Source organism: Cryptotermes secundus, unplaced genomic scaffold (genome assembly GCF_002891405.2).
Source record: "Cryptotermes secundus unplaced genomic scaffold, Csec_1.0 scaffold320, whole genome shotgun sequence".
NCBI classification, from domain to species: Eukaryota; Metazoa; Arthropoda; class Insecta; order Blattodea; family Kalotermitidae; genus Cryptotermes; species Cryptotermes secundus.
This window is the reverse complement of record NW_019731221.1, coordinates 2,099,408-2,111,692: the sequence shown is the minus strand read 5'-3', so window position 1 is coordinate 2,111,692 and position 12,285 is coordinate 2,099,408. Positions and strand designations below refer to the sequence as shown.

Sequence of the window (12,285 nt, the reverse complement as noted above, 5' to 3'; positions counted from 1 at the left end):
TATGAATTTCTTCAAAATAATATTTAAAAATTAATTCATGCTTCAAAGATAAAGCAATGCACATGTAACACATTCCGTCTCCGTTGACAATGACAGGCCGTTTAAGGCTGTTCAAAAATCACTATTTATTCCGAGTATCATAAACATAAACATAAGCTATATGCACATAATGCAGAATCATTTAATCCCGAAGAAGGTAGTGTATATAGATATAGATGCTGGTATGGTTTAAAGCAGTGATTCTCAACATTTGCCAGACCGCGGCCCGGTTAATTCTTTTTTCTATAAGACGAGGGTCCGGTACCGGGCCGCGGTCCTGCGGTTGTGAAAAACTGGTTTAAAGGAGTAGGCCTTCTAAGAACTTTCGAAAATTGTGTTTCTATCTCACAGAAAACAAGAGGAATTGATTAAGATGTTAAAGCTATCCCTGTAACAGGCCGTGAAAGTCCATAGTGTTGTGAGAAGTCGAGGCTCCCACATTTTCTCTAGACGATCGGCTCACGGATGACGGTGAGGTTGTCAGCTTTACGCGCCAGCCGCCCTTTAACCCCAGGAAGTCTCCTGGTACTCATTTGTTAGAGGCTGAGTCGACTCTAGAGCCATATTGCGGCTGGAAAGATTCGGTAAATTAAAAAATCCACCTCATCGGGACAAGAGACCTCGACCTTCCGGCTTGTAGCATAATGCCTCAACCAAATACGCTACCGTTCGTACGATAAGTTGTTTTGAGGAACTTGATAAAGTTAATTTTGGGTTTACGGTGATGTAGGGACTGTACTCAGACGTTAGAAACTAACATTTAGATTTTCCGACAACGTTCAGCGTAGACCCCCCCTGTAACAAAGGCGATTTAAATCGGGTCAGAACTCTTTAAGTAAATATACGTGGGCAGTCCGAAGTATTGGAGCAACTTCCCTCATACACAGGCATAACATTAGTTTCTATAAGACTGGTCGGGTCTTCGACTTACAGATGTGGGTATTGATAAATGGTATCACTTCCTTGCCCATGTTTTGGCGCTCAAAGATTAACAGCGGGAATTCGATAAGCCAGGTGGACGCCTCGTAAAAATAATGATAAGAAGTTTGTTATTTTACCTAATTTCCATCAGTGGCTTCCAAACTCTTTCTGTCTCAGATTTCCTTTATCTGACTGCGCCACCCAAACCATAACAATGACTACTAATACGACTTAGCAATTCAAATTAATTAATTAATAATGAAGCTTAATGATATCTACAAAATACTCCTTCCATTAATAGTAATTCTTGCAGGCTATTTTATTCACAATTAAAACTAATATTTCCGCAACTTCGTTAACGGTCCATTATCCATCGGCCTCCAGAAAGGCTTCATAGCCCCTCGCAGGGCCGTGGCTCCCACACTGGGAAAGTCCAACGTACACCATAAACAGGAAGGAATTCACATTCCTTATGCCTGATTATGTTATAAACAGGGCAATTACACAGTGGGTTCTCTGCTACCTCTTTTCCTCCTCTTCCTTATTCTGCTTCCTCACTTCCTTCTTCATCTCATCCTCTTCCACCATAATCTCCTCTTGTCCTCTATGTATTATTCACAAGACTCAATAAGCGTTTATTTTTTAATATCCTCCTGTTTCTTCGTCTTTCCCTACTCAAGCGGAAGTCTTGGGGCCTGTTTTACAATAATTTATATTTAGTGTACAGGGAAGAAATTTACTTTTCCTGTTCAGAAGGAGATGTGACCTTACGATGTCCTGACCATATGTTTTAACCTTCAGTGTCATTTATATATTGAAGGATTTTCATCTATTTTGGCAAGAGAACTATGATAGTTATACTATCTTCGTACATTTCAATTTCCAGCAGTCAGTAATACCAGTATAGAGACCGCCTGAACAACTGCGGTCAGAGAGATTCTATCACTGACCTTTGTAGGATTTTGATATTTTAACGGGAGTACCAATTTCCAGGCCACAGCTCCATAAACATGTTCCTACACACAATAATAGAAGGACGTCATCTCTAGGCCACGCCCGAAATACGCGCTCGCAACAATAGAGGAGGCTATGTTTTCCGTGTCCGCGGTGACGTCACGCAGCGGTGGGCGGTGGTCACGTGATATGTGTTTCCTGTCTACTTCTCTTACGAATGAACCAGGGCTGAACTGAACTTTCCGGACGAACCGAATATAGATCACCATCTCCAACATTTCGTGTATTTCTGTTTTATCCACTGTCACAGGAATGTGTTTGGCGAGCCGTTGACTAGTAACGGACTTCCACTTCTGTTTGTTGTCGTGGTAGCGTGTGTTACCGAATCGTTGCCTAGCAATTGTTCTATTCCGCATATGTTCGTTGCTGCGGGGTCGTGTGTTTGGCGAGCCGTTGACCAGGAATGGATTTCCTCATTGGCTCAAATATTCCGGCTTTCAGGCGGCATATCACAATATATATATATATTGTTTTTAGAGTTTACTATCGGTATATTTTTATTTTGAAAAGAATTCAGTCACAGTTTTACAATTCACGTGTAAGATACTGCAATTTAGTAATTTATGACTCAAAATAACTTACATGCCCTTCACAGTTGCTATCCTCTAGCTGCCGTTGCAATGAAACGTTCTGAAAGCTTTCTCGTATTATACGTACTATATTTCTCTCTGTTCCTTTTGTCTTGGACCATATACACGTTGTGTCATCACACCGACGGTTGGTGGACTGATTGGTAAGTGCCCCTGAGGATGGCTGAACAGCCGAAAGCGTTGAGCGGGATAAATCATTTACTGATAAAATGTACGTGTTGTAGCAGACAGTTCCTTGTTGAACTGAATATATGAACGTTATAATGAGATCCGTAAATTTATATTTTTAAGAACGGGTAAGTAGATCATCAGAGTTCAAGATTTCCAACAACGATGACAGAAGCTAAGTAGTAAATCCTGTGTAAGTGGTATCTGGAATAAAGTATGTCTTGTACATTTCGCAGCTGTAGTGTGCGGCATATTTGGCTGAACAGAGTATTAGAGATTAATGCCTTAACGACTTAATGTCCCTTGTCAATAAAGTTTAAAATCGCATACCTCGACACCGTTCCACGTCATGTAATGGACAGCTGCGGCAGCTGCAGGGTCGTGGTGCGGGTTGCCGGCTGCACTGTTCATGTGCTCTGCCATCACGGACATCCAGTGCACTAGCCCCTGAGTGGGGTTGCCCTGGTGCCCTCCTGGGCCCCCAGGAGCTCCGCCACCGCCCGGCTTGCTACCTGCTGACACGGCCACTGCCCCGGGCCCTCCGGGGTGTATGCCACCCCCTCCTGGATGGTGGACGTGTGGGGGATGTGGCGATGGTTCGGCCGGAGACGACCAGACGAAAGCAGCTTTCTGAAATAATAATAATTCAATTCAATTCATGTTTTGTTACGTGCAAACTTAACAGCCCAGAGACTAATTAGAAAGTTAGCACGAGTACATAGAAATGCACAAAAATAATTAAGAAACAAAATACAAAATATGATAGTCTATATAATGGCAATAATAATTCAATTCAATTCAATTCATGTTTATTTACGTGCAATAACTTAACAGCACAGTGGCCAATTACAAAGTCAGCACGAGTATATAAAAATATAGAAAAATAATTAAACACAATACAAATATGACAGAAATAAATCAGTGATCATAAATCTAAAGAAGACTTAAATATATACATACATTTATGAATCATGAATTATTATGAATGTTGCTAATACTATTAGCAACTAGATACTAAGATAAGACACCTGGGAGTGATAGCATAAAATTAATAACAAGTCTAATAAATTAATACCAACTACATAAGAAAATTCAAGTTAGCCGAGGTATACACATTTGTAGTTAATGAGAACACTAATCCAGTAACACTGTAAAAGGTTTGGTACATGCTTGTAAAATATGATTCAGAGAAACTGCTCCGTGTGCAAATATGTCGAGATCTTTACCCACCAGGTTGGTAGCAAGGGCGCACCGAGAATAATAATAATAATAATAATAATTATAATAGCGACAATAATCAGGAGCTCCTTAATTTGAAGTTGTCGCGTTTTATGCTGAAGGTGAATAAATAAAAAAATTAGATGGGCAAGACATGAAGCACGAATTTAGAACTGCAATGTACATATAAAATATTTACAGAAAACTGAAAAGAAAACAGTATTTGGAAGACCTAGATGAAAAACATAATATTAAAATAGAAGTCAGACAAATAGGAAGTGGATTGAAGAGACTCAGGTAAAGGTCTGATGGGGAGCATTTCTTATCCCGGAAATTAACTTTGTTGTTCAATAGAAGCACAAAAGTTCTCGGTCATCTGAGTATCTCCTTCCAAAGTAAGGGCACATAAAATTAAGTTTTTTTAACAATATTATTAGTAAAATCTAAAAGGTTCTGACGATGGTGTATATCACTAAAATTATCGGGGTTTTCCACTTTGTCCGTCGTCTTGTATTCAAGAAACTACAAAATACAAAGTTTCGGAAACTGGATCTATTTCCGTCCTCAGATGAGGGGGGCTTGTCCAATGATGGAGGTTAGCTCTTTCTCAAGTATTCAAAAGAGTAGGTGTTTTCCCACTTCACCTGAGGACGGAAACAAGTCCAGTTTCCGAAACGTTATGTTTTCTAGTTTCTAGAATACTGGGCAATGGACAACGTAAAAAAACCCAGTAATTCTGAATATTATTAGTAATCGTTACACTAGCTCGGCATGTATCTCAGACGGGGAAACAATTCTTACATACAATTTACGTACAAAAACAAATATTTTTGACGAACACAATGGAAACTGATATTAACACGCCGAATCCCACTAAAGATTTAAATGCATTAAAGGGGAATTCATGTTGTAGCCTCTCTTACTCTAGTAGATGGGTGACAATGTTTCGGAGGAACATTCTGTTCACATTTTCAGAGTATACTGTCAGTATTCACAGCTTTGAGAACCTCAAATATTTTACAGTTCCTCATATGTTTTCATGGGACCGGCAGAAATAAAACTGGTTCTGTTTCTAAGTACCGTTACTGGATTCTATCTAAAAGAATGATACCATAAGAGAAATCAGCGGTAATTTCATGTAATCCCACAGTCTATAAATCTCGCAATGTTATCAGTGAAACACGGAATTCAGAACGACTAAAATGATATACCAACACCACAACTACTATCTCGTCAAAGATGACGAAACCATAATTTCATTCTTCCTTCTGTTTATCGCTGTCGTACATTTATATATCGACTCAACCTTTAACACAGATGAGTACCAGGAATCTTCTTGGAGGTACAGAGGGCTGCCGGCGCTAAGGCTGACAACCTCACCGCCATCCGTTAGCAGATTGTCTAGAAATTGTTGTAACTTTGACGCCTCACAACCCTATGGGCCTCCACGGCCCACTTTGCCTTATTTACCTCTGTATATCTTTCCCTCCTCTCTCTCTCTCTCATATTCCTTTCCCATTCCCCCCCTCGTATTGTTATCCACGCCTCTTCCTTACCCCACCTCCGTCACGTAAAAGCAGCTTCCTAAACCCGGTTCTTTCGTTCCCGTTTATCCTTCTCTCCTTTCTACAGTATTCATCTCCGATCCTTTTATTAATCCGTCCTGTCGACATTCGTCTCCTCGTGTCCAGCTAAGGAAATGGTTTCGCCTTCTCTCCGTATCCTAGCAACGGCAGAAGATATGCTGGGTTTTCTTTGTATTATAGCCATGACTGGTTGCGATTTTATCCGACAGTGACATGAGCTGGGTATTGTTAATAAGCATATTATTGTTGTGCATTTTCGTTTCATTGTTCAATATTTTAAATATTTATCAGACCTTCTGGCCTCGCTGGTTTCAGAATTATTTAATTTAAAATCGATTCCTAATTTAATAAATCAATTGTTAATTGGATTCAGAATCGATTCCTTGACATCTGCTAACAGCAAGAGATTCCAGGAAAACGGGTATGTACAACCACAAGTCAAACTAGTTTCGAATCCACGATTGCATGATCGAAATCATTACGTGCCCATTGTGATTGGCTGAAATGATTTGTCTCAACTGTAAGCAAGTGAGTAACAGAACGACAAAAATAAGAACTTTTTCACATGTCCTAATATTTCAGAATTTCATTTTGTTTTTAGTGCCTAAAGCTATTTCCGCCGCAATTTGTGATTCAGCCCGGAGCAAAACATTTCGTGTTTTGGCATTCTCTGGGGTGTAACCTGCAATTCGACTTTCCACTGTTCCGATCTTTGCCTTTATCACGAAATCAAAGCAGCGCCTCCTTCACAATTACATCACATTAATTACAGTTAGAGCACAAAGTATAGCTGAGAATCGTACCACGAGAATATAATTAGCCAGTATTACAAGCACTGGTTGCCGATCACGGTTGCCGCGCGATCTAAGGCATGAAATGTCTTTGCTCGCTCGAACACTGGGAAGGTGGGTTCGAATCCAACTGAAGGCATAGATATCTGTTTGTGTTAGATAGCTGCCTTGTCACGCAGTGGTCCTACCGATTCTATAATGTTAATAAACTGAAGTGAAACGAGTGTTTCACGGAAAATAAGAAGATAAACACTGGTTGCTGAAGTTTTGAATGTCAGGTTTCCGCAGATTAAACTGAAATCTGCAGCATTGATGAGGCTTGATGGAACTGGACAGATTTTTTCTTGCATTTGGGGTCTTCCATCAGTTTAGTGTCTAATCTAAGTTACTGGCTCGATGACCGGAGAATCCGGACTCGATTCTTGGTCGGAAGAGAGGTTTGTTTTTTCGCTGCTGTGCCCAGATTCACCCTGGGCCCCAGGAGGCCTCTCATCCAGGAGAAAGGGTTTCTTTTCATTGACGTACATCGGACTCAAACCTCTCGTCTCCGTCTAGTGCCGAAAGCTTAGACTGGAGCTACACCTCAGCAAAATGTCCAAGCCAGCCTTTCACTATTTTACTATTACGTAACATGTTTCATCATGTAGAGGAATAGTGGTTCTGAACACTTGTCGATGTCAGACTTCACGCTCTCAAGGAGGTGGATGTTAAGATTACGTTACTCACGAAAGCGACGTCCAGTACTATTCTAGGCACGTAACACCGTTTCGGAGCATCCTGTTGTTTCAATTTTAAACCTCAAAGGCGCAGCTGCTGTCCAGAAACATAAAAATTAGAATACAGAAAACTATAATTTTGCCTGTGGTTCTATATGGGTGTGAAATTTGGTCTCTCACATTAAGGGAGGAACATAGACTGAGTATGTTTGAGAACAGGGTGTTGAGGGGAATATTTGAACCGAAGAGGTTGCAAGTGACAGGAGGTTGCAGAAAACTGCATAATGGGAAGCTTCATAACTTGTGCTCTTCTCTATTTTCTTTATTGCTAGTGGGGTGGGACTAACTTCCTTGTACTGCGGCCACTTCTGGACTATTGTACCAGCCCCAGATGATAGGTGAGGGTGATTGTGGAGCAATTGGTGGAATGAAGATTGGCAGGGGAAACCGAAGTACTCGGAGAAAACCTGCTCCAGCGCCACTTTGTCCACCACAAATCCCACTTGACCAGACTCGGGATCGAACCCGGGCCGCCGCGGTGAGAAGCCAGCGACTAACCACTTGAGCCATGACGCGGCCCTGCTCTTCTCTAAGTATAATTAGAATGATCAAGTCAAGGAGGTTGAGTTGAGCAGGACATATGGCACGAATAAAGGAAAATACGTAGAAATGCATGTACGATATTGGTGGGAAAGCCAGATGGAAAGAGACCACTGAAAGACCAAGGCGTAGGTGGGTGGACAATATTAAAAAGGAACTTGGAGGAGTAGGATAGGATGGTATGGATTGGATTGATGTGGCTCGGGATAGGGAAAAGTGGAGGGCTCTTGTGAATACGGTAATGAACCTTCGGGTTCCATAAAATGCTGGGAAGATCCTGAGTAGCTGCACAATTGGCGGCTTCTCAAGAAGGGCTCAGCTCCGTGAGAGTGAGAGAAATGCACAAGCAGAAGGATCAAACAAGTCTTTCGTACCATCTGTCAAACTGCGCGCAGTGACATTCCAGAGATCCGCTGTGAGAACCTCACAACTCACATCTTGCCACTACAGTGGAGAACATTGTGATGAAAGAGAGATTAAAGAATTTGCTGTCGTCTGTGATGTGACACCGTATAGTCTGAGAGATATTTCTGGCGTTTTAGAGGAATGTGCAGCTTCCATCTTCAGGATAACTTTTATCCCACAACCACTTGCTTTCTAGAAAATTCTTTTTGATGATAATTGAAGTTTATTACACAACTCCGTGTAGAACGAACGTCAGTGCAGTGAGTATGAATCTTGCTTCAGATTCAGGAAGTCTCCGTTCCACTCTCGCCTGGGGGCTGGAGAACCTGTCTTAAGTATAGTTTGATTTTCTCAGCCCTTACAGGCAAGTACCGGGATTTCCACGGAGGTTTAGATTTATCATTCAGAATAATCTATCCATTTGATGCAGTAAAACATATGCAAGTCAAAAAACGACGTTAAATAGGCAAGACTCTCTCACTCAATCAACGTATCAATCAATGGCTTAATCAATCTTGTTTAATTGATCTAAGCGCATTAGATGTCTACTCCTAATCACGTGATATCTGCGAACATGAATGCACACAGATCACTGTTGCTTGTTGAAATACCTAAGTACTGGCAGTAGGTAGCCTTGTCTAGCGAGGGGGCTTGTCCCCCGGAGCTGTGGGCGTGATGAAACTCCCTATAACCTACTCCACCTCCTCTCCCCTGCCCTATTACCGCCGGTTTACCCTGAGGGCCTCTTCCATGTTGTATTCTGAGCTCCCAAAGCCAAGGGGCATCTTTGCCCTTGACACTATACGTTCCACTGTTGAAGCAATAGTCGACATCTCTTCACCCTTCCGTACAGGTTCACAGCCCTTTCAGTAACTTGTACCAACAAGTCTGATTTTGGAAAATTAATTCTGTTTTCAAATTCAAAGCAGTTGCGCTTTTTATGACGTGAGATCAGCATTAACTAATATTATGTGACAGGATGTTCTGTGAGGAGTTTATATTACTTATTTTACAGAAATATGCTGACTGGTCATGGGATTGACGACTGAGGTTCAATTCTCAGGAGGATCAGAATATTCCTCTTTGTCATGATATCCAGCAGGACTTAGGAATGACGTACAACGACATGCATCAAGACATGTAACAGTCACACGATGTCTGCGACAGGACACAAAGAAAGAAGCACAGTTGAAACGAACGGTCTGAGTCATGATGCTGACGTCAGCTTCCTGTTGACGAATCACGAATGAAGCAAGACTGCGTGTTTTGTTCCCTGTTTTGATGCTTGTCTTGACGCAATTGGTGTGCGGCTGCTCTAAGAGAATTGCCTAGCTTCCTAACAAATGAATACATGGAACTACTCGTGCATGGCCTATACTCATCCCTCCTACGACTTAATGGTGTTGAGAAATTCTAAAGTGTCCTGTTCCTTTCGTCTCGTTACGGCGCTGCTGTTGCCGGTAATGACACTGCAGTCACGATACCTAGGCTCCACGTGTTCTGATGCACAGAAAGCAAAGGACGATACACAATTTTGACTCTTAATACAGGCGAGAAACCTATTGAAAATAAACTAAACCAACAGGCCTCATGTGTGAACAGCAACTGTTGAGGAAATCAGACAACAGTGAATACGGAGACCCCTGGAATTAATATCATGCAACTTAGAGCTTGAAAAATACAAAATGACATTTTTCCAAATGCGCATTCGGAAAAGGATTCTTAGATATACTCCAAGAAGCAGATGAAATGTAGGAAAACCTGGAATGCTATGTAAAGATTGACATTAATTCTAATGTAGCCGGAACGGACAAATGGACTCATTCCCAACAATGTCTCAAACCCGAGATGTCTTCCTCAACAATCATATATTTTGTGAAATGACTGGATTATCCTAAGGAGAAGAGGTTTCAATTGGGGTTCCATAAAATATTTTGGAGTGCAAGGTTCCATGACCACAATAGAATGGGAAATAATGCTAGAAAGAAATGAAAGGAACATGTATGAGAATTGGGTGAAAGCGGGCGACTGAAGATAATATGAAATTACAGGTCTATTCCTACAGGGCGAAGGGGAAAGGAACACTACGGAGAATGTGGAAAGCAGATTATGAAATCAGCATATGCATTTAAATTGCTTAATCTATAAATAAAACAAGATATCCATTACATTCATAATAAAGGAAAGTACGTCTTCGGTGAAAACGGAAGAAATTTGGTTACGTATACAGGTCACGTTATTAGCAATTCACTTGGTTACAAGCACCGAACTCAAAGAGAGCAATAAAACTGAGTAAGACGATGATTTAATGGTGGACTCCTCACTTAGTGCCAATTAATACGCAAAGAAATAGTTCCTGTAAGCAACGAGCGCAGTGGTCAACCAGAAGAGATTACGTGTGACCAACTTAACTAATTAATCGGATGATTACAACCTGGAAATTTTTAAGCCGATGTTGGATGTTATAAAGATAACAGCCCTGTCCTACTAATCTTTATATTAAATTGCTTCCTATTAGGCCTACTTTTCGTTCTATAAATCATGGGTCATTAGGAAACTGTTAATTTTATCACCACAAGATCATCTCTAGTCCTTGGCTGAAATTACACTTGCATTATTGTCCTCAGCTCTATAACGAAGCTGCGCCGAGCTGTCCTCCCCTTGCATGTGGACTAGTTTACGCATATACAACCCGTTAAAATTGTAACGGAAAATTTTAGAATATAAAATTTATTGAGGAAACAGTTTCTGTTCAAAGAGCAACATCACTATTTTGCCTATAAAGCAAACTTAGTAAAAAAAGCTGATCTGAATAAAGCAGTACCTAATCCATTTTAATACCAAATATGTGATATAAATGTATATTTAGATGTTAAACTTCTTGAAATAGCGGCGATTGAAGCACAAATTCGAGTTGTGTTCCTTGCTTACATCTTCTGTTCGTATTCGTGAATATTGACACCGACATCTGTTACCAGCTCATGAGCAACATAAATAAAGCCTGAAGATCTTAGTGTCGAGGTAAAGTAAAGTAAAGATATCCCTGTAACAGGCCGCGGATGTCCATAGGATTGTGAGATGTTGAGGTTCCCACATTATCTAGACAATCGGCTCATAGATGGCGGGCGGTAAGGTTGTCAGCCTTACGCGCCGGCCGCCCTTTACCCCCAAGAATATTCCGAGAATATTCCCGGTACTCATTTCTGTTAGAGGCCGAGTCGACCCCAGGGCCATAGTGAGGCTGCAAGGATTAGGTAAATTGAAAATTTTCAATGACCTCATCGGTATTCGATCCCGCGACCTACCGGCTTGTAGCATAGTGCCTCAACCAACTACGCTACCGCGTGCCTCAGTGTCGTTGGTGTGAAGATTATAATATTCTGGGATATTACGCAGTACGGTTTGGTCCTATATAGGTACCGGCGTTTCAAAAGGACATGCTCCCCCCCCTCCCTCCACTCTTGATTCTTCTATCCCACAGATGGAGTCGGCAAGTTCATCGCAATGTTAGTCCCTATATACCAAATTACAAGGCCCCACAACTCAGAACATTGCACTCACAATTCAGAGATTCTGTAGGGACTCATTGCAGTTCACGTGTTTTGAATCTGACACGAATTGAACACGCTGAAATAATTTAAACTACACCATTTTGCAATAAAATAATATTTAAGAGCATTGACGATGATAATAGCACAATCATTGTACCTCAATTCACTGTACGCCCTAAGCATACGATTGACCTAAGGACTTGGTAGCTAACGGCTGACGAAGTGCCAATTTTAAATCCAACCACTCATGAATACCGTGAAAATAAACCCTTTTTGAATAATCAAGTAAAATTTCACAATATGACAGTTGTTTGATAGTTACGAGCTCAAAAGGGCACTTACTGAGGTTTTTAATTTTTCATTAGGAGATTCAGCTTCAAACAGAAGCGTCTGCAAGCGACACAAATTGATTTTTGAAAGCATTTTCCTATAGCATTTTAAAATGACTGGCTCGTTAACTAGAAGCACTGAACCCCTCGAACTCATTTCAATAAAACAGAGAACACTTGGTAAATAAACTTCATATGGTAAATTGGCTTTAAAATGCGAGGAAGCTACTCAAAACGAAAGCTTTCTGATTAAAACCTGTTGCTTGTTTTACCGTACACGTGGTAACGTACGGAATCATGTTCCAAGAAATTCTGTCAACCAAATTTATTTAAACTAATACAACGGTTATACTTATA

The 12,285-nt window shown here is 40.9% G+C and overlaps 1 protein-coding gene across 4 annotated transcripts in view; it reads right to left on the bottom strand.

The window, feature by feature from the left end:
• Positions 1 to 12,285, bottom strand: part of LOC111866474 (zinc finger protein rotund) — a 938,200-nt gene that overhangs the window by 266,382 nt on the left and 659,533 nt on the right. For all 4 annotated transcript variants that reach the window (XM_033752262.1, XM_023855448.2, XM_023855446.2 and 1 more), the window contains one exon: positions 3,063 to 3,362. In XM_033752262.1, coding sequence (XP_033608153.1) covers positions 3,063 to 3,362 — 300 coding nt within the window. The remainder of the gene's footprint in view (positions 1 to 3,062; positions 3,363 to 12,285) is intronic.